Below are 13304 nucleotides of genomic sequence, written 5' to 3'. Positions count from 1 at the left end.
AAGCTTGCACTTTACTACCCAGACTGGTTTTGTGGAAGGTGCCTTTTCTGTTCACGTTCCCACAAAGACTCTATAGCAATTCTGGCCTGGCTTACTGTTAAAATACCTTTCTTGGGGTTTTTTTAACCTCTTTTCAAGCCTCTGTATACAGTTATAAAGAGCAGAGTTCGTGTATGGGGCAACTGAAGACCGAGAGATGGAGACCTACTATCCTGCTCCCTCTCTTGGCTGACCCAGTGTTTCTACAAATGTTTTTTCTTGTTTTTGCCTAGGACAATTTACTTTGCTGTATTAAATGTGATGCTTTTAGTTGGAAGTCTGTGACAGCCAGTGAATGGCACAGTTTCACTATAGCTAAATGTTGCCAATGTGGGCTTTCACTGCAAGCAAGCTGGTGTTCTTTTTTAAACTTGCTGTAGCATGTTCATGTGAAATGATTTGTTGTGCCAAATTATGAAGGTGACACTTAGCGCAGTCCTGGGCACAATGAGATCTGAAAGGCAAGCTCGTAAAGCACACGTTTTGAGGAATCCATGGAATATTTTCTGTGCTTTTTACCACTTGGAATCCTTCTGCAAAATGTTGTTTTCAGTCTTGAGTGAGAAGGAAGGAAAGTAAATCAGGAGCCCCATCAAAGAGAAGAAAGAAAGAAGTCAGAATGACAAAGCAAACAAGGACAGATCCTGGGGGAAGACAGGTATACTCATTAATAGTATTTACATTTCAAAGATGAGTTAACTGCAGTGTTCTCAATCATACCCTACACTTGTGTTCCCTGCCACACACCATGAATAATAAATGCACTTTGGAGGATAGAATAAGTGACCCAATAGGCTTCTTCCACTTTTAATTTCATGGGGGATCTTAATTTGAGAGGTCAGTACAAATGCCTATGGTAAGTGACAATTTTAGGCCAGTAATTACTAATTAAGACAGAAAGCAAGATGCTGGCTAAGGCACTTTCAAACAGATCACAGATAACCTTGCAGGAGCTGATTAACTCAAACAGAAGACCTCCTTAGGTGATAGCTACCAAATGATACTTGGAACAATTTTTAAAATTAAAAGGGATGAGGGAAAAGGATTTATAGAACTGAGTTTTATAAAAACTTTATAGGCTGAGTTTTCTCTGGAGAAAGAATTTTGATAATAAGTGGGACTAGCTGTTTGCCAATTAGCAGACAATTAGAAGAAATACATTTACCCAGTGGGCAAAAATCTTTTATGATAGACTCACACTCATCAAACCTGTTTATGCCGAAGGAGGATAGACACTGACATGCTCACAGTGTCTTAGCTCTAGTGATGTGAGCAGCACTGGCTGCAGCTACCGTGCCAACTTCACGTGGGCTGCGTGGGACTCGATGTGACAGGGCTTAATGTGGCAAGCACTGAACAGAGGACCCCAGGCTGTGCTCGTGGATCCTAGGATCGCTATGGACAACTTCCAAGGGGTCAATGAAAGAAATTAGGAACAGCAAACCAACTGTCTGTGGAGAAAATTGAGAAATCTCTGACACTGGGGAATTTTTAGGGACCTGCAAATCAGAAAAAGTGGGAAGACATTGGCTTTATTAATATTAGTAACTGTAAAGGTGATCATCATTAGTAGATCAGACATAGTGTCAGACATTGGAAGCTTTTCTGAAAGTCTCCCTTGGACAGGTGAGGCCTCAAATGACCATAAATTCAGAGTGGCAGATGCTGTAAAGAAGAGCTGAGCTAGGCTGCTGCTTTTTGTCTTTTCTTTTTTTCCAGCTTAACAATGAATTTTTGCGCATGGTTCCTACAAAACAGGGATATGTAGGCAGCACTGTTTGGCCAAAAGGCGGGGTGGGGGAAGAGTCTGTCTGATTTTGCTTTTGTTCTTGCTCCTCTTTTCCATCCTCAGAACTTAAATGATTCCTATGCACTTCCACAAGCCACGGAAAGAGATGAGCAGGTGCAGAACATGAGCCCTCGAATCCAAACAGTTGCTCAAGGTGCATTTCATTATTTGTCCTCTAAAGGGGCTATTTCTTGCCATTGACTCCACTGGCAATATGAAGCACAAAGCTAGACTTACAGATTTGCATTCTAAATGCCTAAAGGAGGCCAGAAAAATTGTATCTTTCTATTTGAAAATCCAGCTCAGAAAAGCAGAGAGCACAAGAGGAAAACAAATTAGGACCAAGCATGGCTCAGGAGTGCAGAGCATTTTCCTGCTATATCCCTTGGCGCAAGGTAGCGCCTACTCTGACAACTACAAATGCAGACTGTGATATAGAAATGAAGGAATGAACTCAGTCCTGGTTTTGCTCCTGGCATTTCAAATAGAACGTATGGTTTTATAACATTTGTGACATGCATAAATATGAGGGAGTATTAATACATGATGCTTCCAACCAAATCCATGTTTTTACTTTCTTTCCCTGCATAGTCAGGGCCTCGACCTGTGGCAGCTTCATTTCAGCTGAATTTGCTCTGATCCCAGGAAGCACCCAGCGCCCTCCAGGGAAACCATCATGAGTGGAAACCATTGTGCGTGGAAGCAGGTCTAACCCATGCCTTAGGCAGCACTTCGCTACACAAGAAGTGGGCCTTTGCAATTTGTTTCGTTCCAAACAAGGACATTAACTCCTTGTTGAAGGGGAGGGTTGCTTTTAGAGCTGCTGACAGTTGTCCAGAGATTAAAATTCCTTCCAGTAAGGCTAGTACTGTCCCTGTGACATGGATCTTGTTTGGAAACACCTGACCCGGAGCAGGCAGACCAGGGGTGTCAGCTTTAGGAGAAATCTAGTGGTGACTCATCGCACCCTAGGGAAGAGCTGGAGATGATGAGCACCTTTTCCTTCAGGGAATGCTGGAGCAGGCTAAACCCTTCCGAGAGGACCAGTCAGGTTCAGTGAAAATACCCGTGTTAGTTTCCAGAAAAACTAAACATCAGGTGTGCTTGAGGGCAAGGACTGGCAGCTACCATCAAAGGCATTTTTCTGGTGCGTTGTGTGGGTTAACAGCCTGTTGAACCATAGGAGCAGACATGATGGAGAGGCTCAGAGCTCCAACTGAAGCCTTTAGTGCAGCCTGAAGCTGCACTGAAAAATAGGGAGATGCTGTCAAGTCCTTCTGGCAATGGAAAAAAGTACAAAATGAAGGGAACAGTGTCATCACTGCAGCTGACTGGCAGCAACAATTTTGTGGCTGAAAATTATTTTCTTCACTTGCACAATGATACTAACATTTAGGGAAAAAAGAGCACTGCAGAGGCAGTCATTACAGATGGAGGAGACTGATTAGCCCCTCTAGCTTTTCCACCTGAAAATACAAGATGTACTATGATACCACCGATGTGAACTCCATGGGAGGAAGTAAAGGAAATGTGATTACAGATATTATATCCAAATTGAATTAAAGCTGCATTAAAAAACTCAGATTACTGCACGGTTCCATGCTACGTTTGAAAACACGATACGCATCTGCTACTGACAGACATGTAAAGAACATGCAGGGACTTCTTTCTCAGAAGACTAGTTTGATCTCTGACTTGCTGATTCACAAATCCACAGAAACAAAGGCAGGAAGTCAAACTACAGACAGACCTCCCTAGCACATAAATAATCATCAGCAAAGCAGCCGTGTTGCTTGGGATTTTTGTTTGGTTTTCTTCCAAATATTTACTCTACATTGCAACCTTAAGCAAAGTTAATTACCTCAGTTTCTTTATCTATAAAAATCAGATAATGAATCTGGTCTTCTTTGCAAAAGGTGAATCTGTAGATAAAAGCATTAGTATTGCATGCTGATGTTAATAAATATTTTCTCAGTTCACTAGTGGTCACTGGAACACTTTTCTGTGCTATGCTCATTCAGTGTACAGATTTAAATGAGATATTAAATCCTCCTGACTCCTCCTAGTTTTGCTGACAGGGAGAAAGAGCAATCCAGGCTTAAGCATACATTTCAAGCTCACTTTTAAAACTATTTTTGGGGGGTCACGTAGTGGCATATGCGGAGGCAAATATCTTTTTGCCTTCTTGGCTGTGACTGCTACAAGGCAATGAAAAAGCTCTCTAGACTATGACAATGCCATGAGTTACTGCCACTGCCACGAGGGCTCTATACACCTAGTAATTCTCATAAAAGACTGTCTGTCTTGTATGACTAGAAGTATCATGTAGGCTGACAAAGTGAACTGTAGTAAAATAGTGCATCTTTCAATTACTTCCCATGTTATGTTACACCAAGTGGTAGAGTACAGTAAATTTTAAAATAAAAAGTTGACATGAACGACTATATAGAAATAAATTAATAACAAAGGCTTTTAATGCACATGTAAAAAATAATCCAGCAATCATCTTCCAACTGTATTTTATCTATTTTCAAGCAACAAAACAGCTGGGAGCTGTTTATTAAAAGGGATCAGTGTGCAAAAATGTGCTCAGTCTGAAATAATAACTCTAGAAAAAAACTTTCAATAGAGATGTATTTTAAGAACAAAATCAAAGAAAACAAAGTCACAGAACCTGAGAGTTTCAAAGCACTCTCCTCCTCATATGTCCCCCTCTCCCTCAAAACAAACCCAAGGCTATAAAAAGCTTCAGGAAAGATTTTCAAAGGCGCTGAGCTTTCAAAAGGAAGAAAGCCCTGAAGTATTCTCTGCGCATTTCAATAAGGAAATTTCCCCTATATCTTCCACACTTCGGTCTTCTCTGCTATCACGGACCAATTGGCATGGTCAAAGTATGAGTGAGTAATATGTAGCTCAGGAATGTGGCGCTCTATCAGCTCTGCCAACTCCCCTTCTTTAAAAACGCAGTAGTACCTCAACCATGCCCCACCAGCACCCGTCTGCTGTCTTCTCTGCGTAGTCAGGACGCGCTCATTGACTGCTTTCTGAAAGAAGAGCCTGTTCTCCTTTTATTCTGAGGTTGGCAGAAAACTCCTTGATTTGGGTGATGGTCTATTTTAAGTCATTGTCTGACAGCTAATTCTTTCTGATGTGAAATCAGGTCAGGTAAACACACTCCGCTGCAATCGTGAAGAGTATCTGCAGTCACAGGGAGCTATATAGTTGCTTGCCCTAATTCTGAACAGCAACTTCTGAAAGCCTTCAAGCAGCGTGACATGGGCAGCATAGGTTTAACAGCCTCTTCAAAAGCTGTTGTATTTTCAAAACTCGGTTTGCAATGTAGAAAGAAGTCAGAAGCACATTTCAGAAAGCCACGCGCTCTGTTTTTTTCAACTTTTTTTTCCCTGTTTGATTCATTCAGCTGAGCACCGTAATTGCAGTATCTAATGAGCTCTTCTTGGTGCCACTGATCACCCACATCTAATACTGAGTCAAGTGATCTTGAGAACAGAGACTGTCTCAGAGATTTCTCTAACACCATGCCTGGTGCTTTTTTCTCCCCTCCACAGGATGAGCTCCTTGCTGTCCTGTGTACCTCTGAAGTCCAATCCAACTTATGACAGGGCTGGTTCAAAGCCAGCTCTTTGTCCTTGTGAAGAATTGATTTTTGTACTCCACGTGAGCAAGGCTCACCGGAGGAGCAGGAAGGAGGTGAAGGATTCTAAGGAACAAAGACATCTTGCTTTTCAAATCTTCTCCTTTTTTGCTCCATTGCCCATACATATATCATTATCTGGCCTCCTACTCTCAAGATGCGAGCCATTTCTTTTATTGCTCGCATGCACCTCTCTTCCATTGAAAAACGGTGCATCACTAGAACAGAACAGATAAAGTGAATAAGTACCCCTGGAGGCACTAATGAATACAGAGTATAAGGACAGGGACTGGCTCTGACACACTGGCAGCCGGTGGTTTACACCACAGGAATACATCATTTATCTTCCATTGTGCTACATGTTATTGTACTATCTCTAACATCTCTAACATTGTACTATCTCTAAAGAGTTCATAACACACTGACTTATTTTAAAAACACAGCAGAATTTAGAAACGTTGAAACAAGTGACATCTTTCAGATCGACAACAAACAACACAACAGTCTTGTTTTCTCAGTGAAAGGCTACCACAAGGTCAGTGGCAAAGCGACCTGGCCCCTTTTTACCCTCACCTAATGCTCATCTGCAGCCTGAAAGAAGCCCTTCTGAAAGATTGAGGCCATACGTGGTCCTTGCAACAGCCATGCTAGTGATCCTGCTGACGATACCCACTAAAAATGGACTAGGTTAAAACTGCCTGCCCATTTCTCCTCCTTTATTGACAGACCTCAGTTACAGAGCAGAAAAAATGAACAGTCACTATCAGCCTGGGATACATTTAAATCATCAACATATGGGTGAAAGACACTTAGTCAACTAGCATTTGTCTACTTCTGCCATTAACAAGCACGTATCATGAAAACAAACAATTAGATAATCCCACTCTTGCTTGGTAACCCCCCACACCACACAAACATGCGTGACGTGGAGAACGCCTCATCATTATGATGGTGAAACTCAAGCAGCACAGCTTCGCTTGAGTCAGAACTGAGTTTAAATTTGACTCCCATTTCAATAAAAATTTTTGCCCCGAAAGAGGCAATCGGTCCCAGGCTTTGGCAGAAATTTGCCGAACGGCAGCTCTGCAGGTTGGCTCCTGCTCTCAGACTGCACAGCTCTAGAGCAATTCACAACAGACGTCGAGGTTGATCAGGTCTTGGTGCACAGCAGGGACTTGAGCAAAGTTTCGGCTACGTCAAATGAACGTTACGTGAGAAATAAGAATAGGAAACAATCCTGGAATAGTGCTGGAAAGGAAAGGGCACATATTAAAGATGCTGAAACCAAAAAGCAATAGAATTAGTGATATTTATCCAACCTTATATTTTCCTCAGTGAAAATGCCTGTGCCAGTTTGGGCAGATATTTCTGCAGTTACCACTTCAGGTTACAATAATAAACCAGTTTTTGGTTAAGCTGTTGAGGTGCTGGTTTCCACAGAAAAATAACAGATCTTTCAAGGAAAAGAAAAGGTGCAAGCTTTCTATTCTTTCTAGAAACATAAGTATAGAAAATGCTAGCAGAAGCTCTGTACCTGCAGCCTCTCTGTGTCTGTCAGGGCAGCCATTCACCATCAGCTCCATTTTGCCTCAGAAAAAGAGACACTTTACAATTAAAAGAGTAACAGCATGCAATCCAGATGAAGTAGGAAAACACTCTTCCTGCAATGAATGATGCATTCAGAGCCTTGGCGGCAATGTGAGGATCAAAAGGCAAGCTTTGAAGAAATAGGGTCTTTTAACATTTAGTTATTCAGCTCACTTGTTTGAGATGAACAGAAATCAATTCCGAAAGCTCACGTCTTCTAGCACTAGTTGAGACGTTGACATTGAAACATGATGGCCTTTTTAATTAAAAAGGCATCAAGTATCATTTAAGAAATTACAGCGTATTAATAAAATCTCACACTGAGCAAAACTTTAGTGTTGTCAAGATAAATCTGTCAGATATTTTTAAAAGCTATGGGTGAGGTATTCAATTTAAAAATGCATAACTCAAGGAAACAGAGCATCTGCATAGGGCAACATCGCACTATCCTGAAATCACAGATTATCATGTGAATTATTGCACATGATTGTTTTTAATCAAAGCCAAACCTGTCAGGCCCCAAGATCATCACGCAGCCGCATTCACCTAAAGCAGGTGGCTTATTAAAAAAAAAATCTTTCTTTTCTTTGACATTAAAATCCTTGTATGTTGAAACTGTGTTTAAACTGAACAATCTGTACTGTGCAGTAAAGGTGCCGTTTCAGAGATGGAGTGGCTCATGTTAGCTGGCAGCGAGGCACAAACACTCACCAAGGGCCTGACTGCAGCCCAGCAGCGACATAAGCCTGCTTCCCTGCCCTCCAGTGGAAATGGTTCAGATCTGCTTCTCCTGCAACTCCGCTCATACTGATGAGTAGATGGCACTGGGGCCGATATTTCATAGAATCATAGGATGGTTTGGGCTGGAGGCGTCCTTCAAAGATCGCCTAGTCCAACCTCCCTGCCATGGGGGACTGTTCATTTTTCTGCTCTGTCCCTGCCATGGGCAGGGACATCTTCCACTAGAATGGGTTGTCAAAGCCCCGTCCAACCTGACCTTGAACAATTCCAGGGATGGGGCATCCACAACTTCTCTGGGCAACCTGTTCCATTGTTTCACCACCCTCATCATAAAAAATTTCTTCCTAATATCTAATATAAATCTACCCTCTTTCAGTTTAAAACCATTGCCCCTGTCCTGTCATTACAGGCCCTGGTAAAAAGTCTCTCTCCATCTTTCTTACAAGCCCCCTTTAAGCATTGAAAGACCGCAATAAGATCTCCCTGGAGTCCTTTAGTGCTACACCCCTGGAACAATATTTCACCAGCTGTTCAACATATTTTAAGGTGATTTCCCACCATCCAAACACTATAAAACAAGAGTCCAGATGCTTGAAAGTGCATTTGTCATAATGACTGGTACTTTAAATGAAATTAGTTTTGTTCTAAATTACAATAAATACAGAAGCTTGCAGGTGGTGAAAACAATATTAGGTCAGAGGAAACTCATCCTGAGTCAGAGCAAACATCCCTCCAGCACGGGGCTGTGGCAGCAGTCAGCACCAGATGTTAAGGAAGGAAAGAAGGGAAGAACAGTGATGCTCTCTCCCCTCACCTCCTGCCGCGGGCAGCCTGAAAGCTTCCTCAGCCACAGGCGGGAGCTTGTATCCCATAGCCAGTGATGGATTTGTCCTCCATGGATACTCTCTTGTACTCACTTGTACTTCTGATTACACAAATTCACATGTCAAAGGAATCTGCAGTTTCATTATATATTTTTTAGAGAAATGGTCCCTTCTGTTTTAAATCTTTCCCTGTGGTTCTCCTGTTGTAAGAAACCGCAGAAATTTACTCCCTGTTCACTAATGTAATATCATTTGTGGCTTCCAGGATGCTATCTCCCTCTCCCTCAGGAGCAGTATGATGAATACACTTCTTTTATGATACTTTTATGATGATAGTCTTTTTTCTTAGGTGAAGAGCCCTAGCCCATTAATCTATCCTCATACATAAACAGTTTGCACCTTTGATCATTATAAGGACCTTTACTAGTTCATCTATATCCTTCCAGAGATGGAGAAAACCTGAATTTCATGTAGTATTCAAGATATGGATGCACCAGGTATTTATCTTCTACCATTCTTCTGGATTTTCATTTTTGTTCTTAATATTTGAATACTTTTTTGACCAGGTTTGAACACTGAGCTAATATTTTTCAGGGCAATGAAAATGAGTCTGATAATGACTTCAACATCTCTTTCCTGAACAAGAGTAGAGGGTACCACTGTGCCTGTACACTTATTTTTTTCTATGCACGTTACCTAGCATTTATCCACAAATACTTTTCTGCAATTTTGCACCCAGTCATTAGTTTCACATGAGACTTTTTTTTGCAACTCTTTGCAGTCAGTAATCCTGAATAACTCTATGTCACCAGCAAACTTTATCACTAGCCTATTCATTTCATTTCATTTGTAATTATAAATTACATAGGAATCTGTTGAACAGGCCTTTTTATAGGTGCCATACACCTACACCCACACTAAGCATTCAACATTGAGTCTTTCAGCACTTTCCACGCTCGTCTGCTAGCATTTTACCCTTCTGGCTTTCCCTTTCAATTTTCCTTAAGAGTTTCTTCCTTTTTGGTAGTAAACTTTTATGCAGTGGATTTTTTAAAGCATTTTTGTTCCTAGCAGGAGGTTCAATTACAGTCACATTAAATTCAATGAGAGAATGTCGTTCTTGCACAATTACTTATTGATGTGGGCCTGATGCAGCGTTTCAGACTAAAAAGAGTTGTTTCCCTTTTGTGGGTTCTCAGATTAATCTTTCCAAGAGGCTTCATGCCCCTGTGTATCATTTACACAACATACATATGGATAATTGCAGTTTCTCAATATTGTGTTTTCTGCCCTCACAGCCCTCGCAATCTCTCTTAGTAATCTGTGGTCATTTTCTCCAAGTTTATCAGAGAGTTAGTGATACATCCTTATTATTACACTGCTCTCCTCTGTAGCTGTCTACCTACTATCGTTTCTTCCAGAAGTTCATCCTCATGCTTTTTTCCACAGAAGAATATTGAGAGCTTTTTAGCTGTTATGCAACCCTTGTAACAAAAGCTAGAAAACCCCCTTAAGTTCACTACAAAAAGGGCTTTAATGAACGTTGTATCATTACCATACTAACCAACACCATGCCATGGTGATGGGGGCAAATAGGACCACATTCAATTATTTAAACATCCAAACAAACCATTGCAAAAAAGAAGTCTAAGCACAAAAATATTTGTTTGGGGTGAGCACAGGTGCTTGTCCAAAACCCCCGACAGCTCTTTGCAGCAGCAAGGCCTTGCTTCATAGATTAGCAGTTGTTATAAATCAAGCATTCCTTTTCATTTTGGCCATACGTTCCCCTAGCGTAACTAGAAGTCAATCCAAATTAATTTTGTGCCATGTGCTGCTCATTCCCACCACTTCTGTTTAAACTGAAGACTGAAAGATTTTCCATAACTGAAAAATACATAACGCAATCTTAGATTTCATACAGAGGGGGCGAGGAGGAAGGGAGAACATTTCAAAGATTCTTCTCTTCTTCATTTCATGAGAATATAATTAATTGCTCCTTCTCTTAATTTAATACTGTGACTAATCCTACTAAAAGGGATTATTTAGAACAAGCAGACAATGCAAGATACATTTTTGTCATTCAGCTGTCTTCAGAGAACAAAACTGAAAGCATCAACAACTTTGTCTGAATTTTTTTTTAGAAGTAATTTTCAAAATGAGTATTTTAGGTCAGTGATTCAATTTAAACCCTGTTAAATGGCAAAAAGAAATCTGTGTAATCTGAAATTGCTTTTCTCTGTCAAATTTCTTCACTGAAGTTAAATCCCTTCAGAGACATTTGGAAAGTATTTAAGGATCACAGAATCTTTATCTTGGAGACTCTTTTGTATACACTGTATATACACTTCAGATGTCACTTTATCTCTGTCAGCTCTAATAATAGGAACAATTGGAACATATATAGAAGACATAATTCTAAGTTAAATATGATTTTATTCTCTTCATTATGGTGGTATCAAAAATAAAAAGGGGAGGAAAAATACTAATATACCAAAGAATTATTTAAAAGAATTACTGAGTAAACTTCAAACAGTATTTCCCTTAAAAACTTTTCCTATCAAAAACATAACTCATTAATTACTCTAGGTTGGAAAATGTGTTCCTTCTTTAATTTTCCCACATTTATGGTTAGCATTAGCAAATGAGGATGCTGCCTTTATAAAAATCATTATAATTATGAAATCTAATTAACTTATTAAAGCCTTGATTCAGGAATATAATTATATGCTTAATTTTAAGCATCTGAGTAGCTACACTGGTTTCAGCGGGATTACTTCTGCGTTTATATTAAGGATCATTCTGAAATGATTCTCACAGCAACATAGAAGTGGGGACACCTATAGCTAAAACCAGCAAAAGAGGGTAATGAAACAAGGTCAGGTGGAGCAGCTCTCTTCAAGCTGCTCCCCTCCTTTGCTTCATGCCATCCTCCAGCCACCTGCTCTGAGTCTGAATTACTCCTCCTTTCTTCCCACCCAGAGCAGCAGGGCTTTGCCTGGAGCCACTGCTCCATTCTCACCCGCTGCAGTACCTCTGGGGTTCACCTGGTGGGCTCTTGGAGCTGGCTCAGTCTGCTCTTGAGCACCCTGTAACCTTGCTTGTACACTTTACATTAGTCAGTCACTGCATATAGAGGAAACAACATAGGTAGCTGCTGCCTTTCCTTCCCTCCCTCTTGCATGCTGGGCTACAGGATTAGGCTCCTCTTCCACCTCCTTTGGGCTTTTTGGCTGCAGGTTCCAAGGGATGGTCGTGGTTTCCTCCACCCAACACAGCCGGGTGTTTGAGGACTGGGGTGTGTCCCCAAGTATTGGAAATGCAGGTTTGAAACCCCCTCCGGCTGAGGAAGGAGGTGAATCCAGCTCTCCCACTTTCTGAGTGAATTCCCTGAGAACTTGGCTACTGGAAAGAGAAAAAAAGCAAAATGTCTGCAATGCTCTGTCAGACACCAACCCCAAAAGAGGCTTTGGCACTATGGATCTTTAGTGAAGGAGGTTTAAATGTGCACCCAGCTTGGGAGCCTGAAAGCAGTTCTGGACCCATTCTGGATCTCAGTGTCTTACTCAGCAGGAGAATAAGCTTTTGGTATTGTAGAGTGAAATCCCATGCTCGGCAGCCTGCTGTTGCGTGACAGCACAAACCTGCCAAAACCGTCACGTGGAAACTGCTCAGCCGTCCCTCCTTCCAAAACCACATCCACATTGCTCTGTACCCTGAGAGAGCAGAGGACAACAGCCGTACATGAGCAAGTTGTGCGACTGGTGACAAGCTGTCACCTCTTTTAATGACACCCAACAGCCGGTCAAGACCTTGCAACCAGGTAACACGTTGTTAAGAACATGTAGGTAAGATTTAAAACAGATACACTGTCAACACAACGACAGTAATAAGACGATGGCTAGCCAATTGTGGTCTAGAATAAATGATTACATTTAAAAATGCTGAGCAGGCTGCTGGCTGCTACTGTGAAAATTAAAGTACATATAAGGCTGTATGGAGATTGCACCAGTTCTGCACTCGAGTAACTTGGAGCAATAGGGGGACCATAAGAGGTAGAGCTCGTTCTGTTTTGATGCACATTTTTCTAAGGAAAAAAAAAAGAGAGAGAGTCAAGCTTTCTGACCTGACCCCATCCTGAGATAACTATTTATCATCCACTGGAAATAAACCTAGGATATTTTTGATAAATTGATTATAACTTGTATGAAAATATCAATGCAAGGAACACAAAGCTCCTGATTTAATTAAGTGAGATAGAAATCAGGCTCCTTGCTGTTGGTGAGAACTGCATTGATAGACAACGTTGTCAGCTGACGAGACCAGTGAGAGCAACTGTGTGAACGACAGATAAAGCCTTCGGGTGTCAACCACAGGCTCTGACTGTACTATGGAGCTTCGCCGCATCTCTAAGAATTTGTGATTACTAGCTTAGAAAGAACTGTATTATTTGCTTTAAATAAAACACTAGCACTGGTGAGACCAAAGCTGAAATCAGGGCTTGCAGATGTCTCAGAAGAAGCAACAGTACAAAGTCCAGCTCTCTCACAGGGGGAAAAGGGTCATTGCTTATGAATTGGCAGGGCTCATTGAGAGGGCTTTAAACTAGGTTTGAAGGGGGAAGGGGATAAAACCAGGCTCACTAGAGATGAGCCTAGGGGTGGCATGC

At 41.3% G+C, this 13304-nt stretch overlaps 1 protein-coding gene across 1 annotated transcript in view; it reads right to left on the bottom strand.

The window, feature by feature from the left end:
• Positions 1–4662: 4662 nt before the first annotated feature.
• Positions 4663–13304, bottom strand: part of LOC103920178 (putative methyltransferase KIAA1456 homolog) — a 19542-nt gene continuing 10900 nt past the window's right edge. The window contains 2 exon segments of the mRNA XM_009327858.1: positions 4663–4872; positions 5559–5701. Coding sequence (XP_009326133.1) covers positions 4663–4872; positions 5559–5701 — 353 coding nt within the window.

The sequence above is a fragment of the Pygoscelis adeliae genome, unplaced genomic scaffold, assembly GCF_000699105.1.
Source record: "Pygoscelis adeliae isolate BGI_AS28 unplaced genomic scaffold, ASM69910v1 Scaffold14, whole genome shotgun sequence".
In the NCBI taxonomy this organism is placed as follows: Eukaryota; Metazoa; Chordata; class Aves; order Sphenisciformes; family Spheniscidae; genus Pygoscelis; species Pygoscelis adeliae.
Note: the sequence above shows the minus strand (reverse complement) of the source record. Positions and strands in the feature narration are given on the sequence as shown.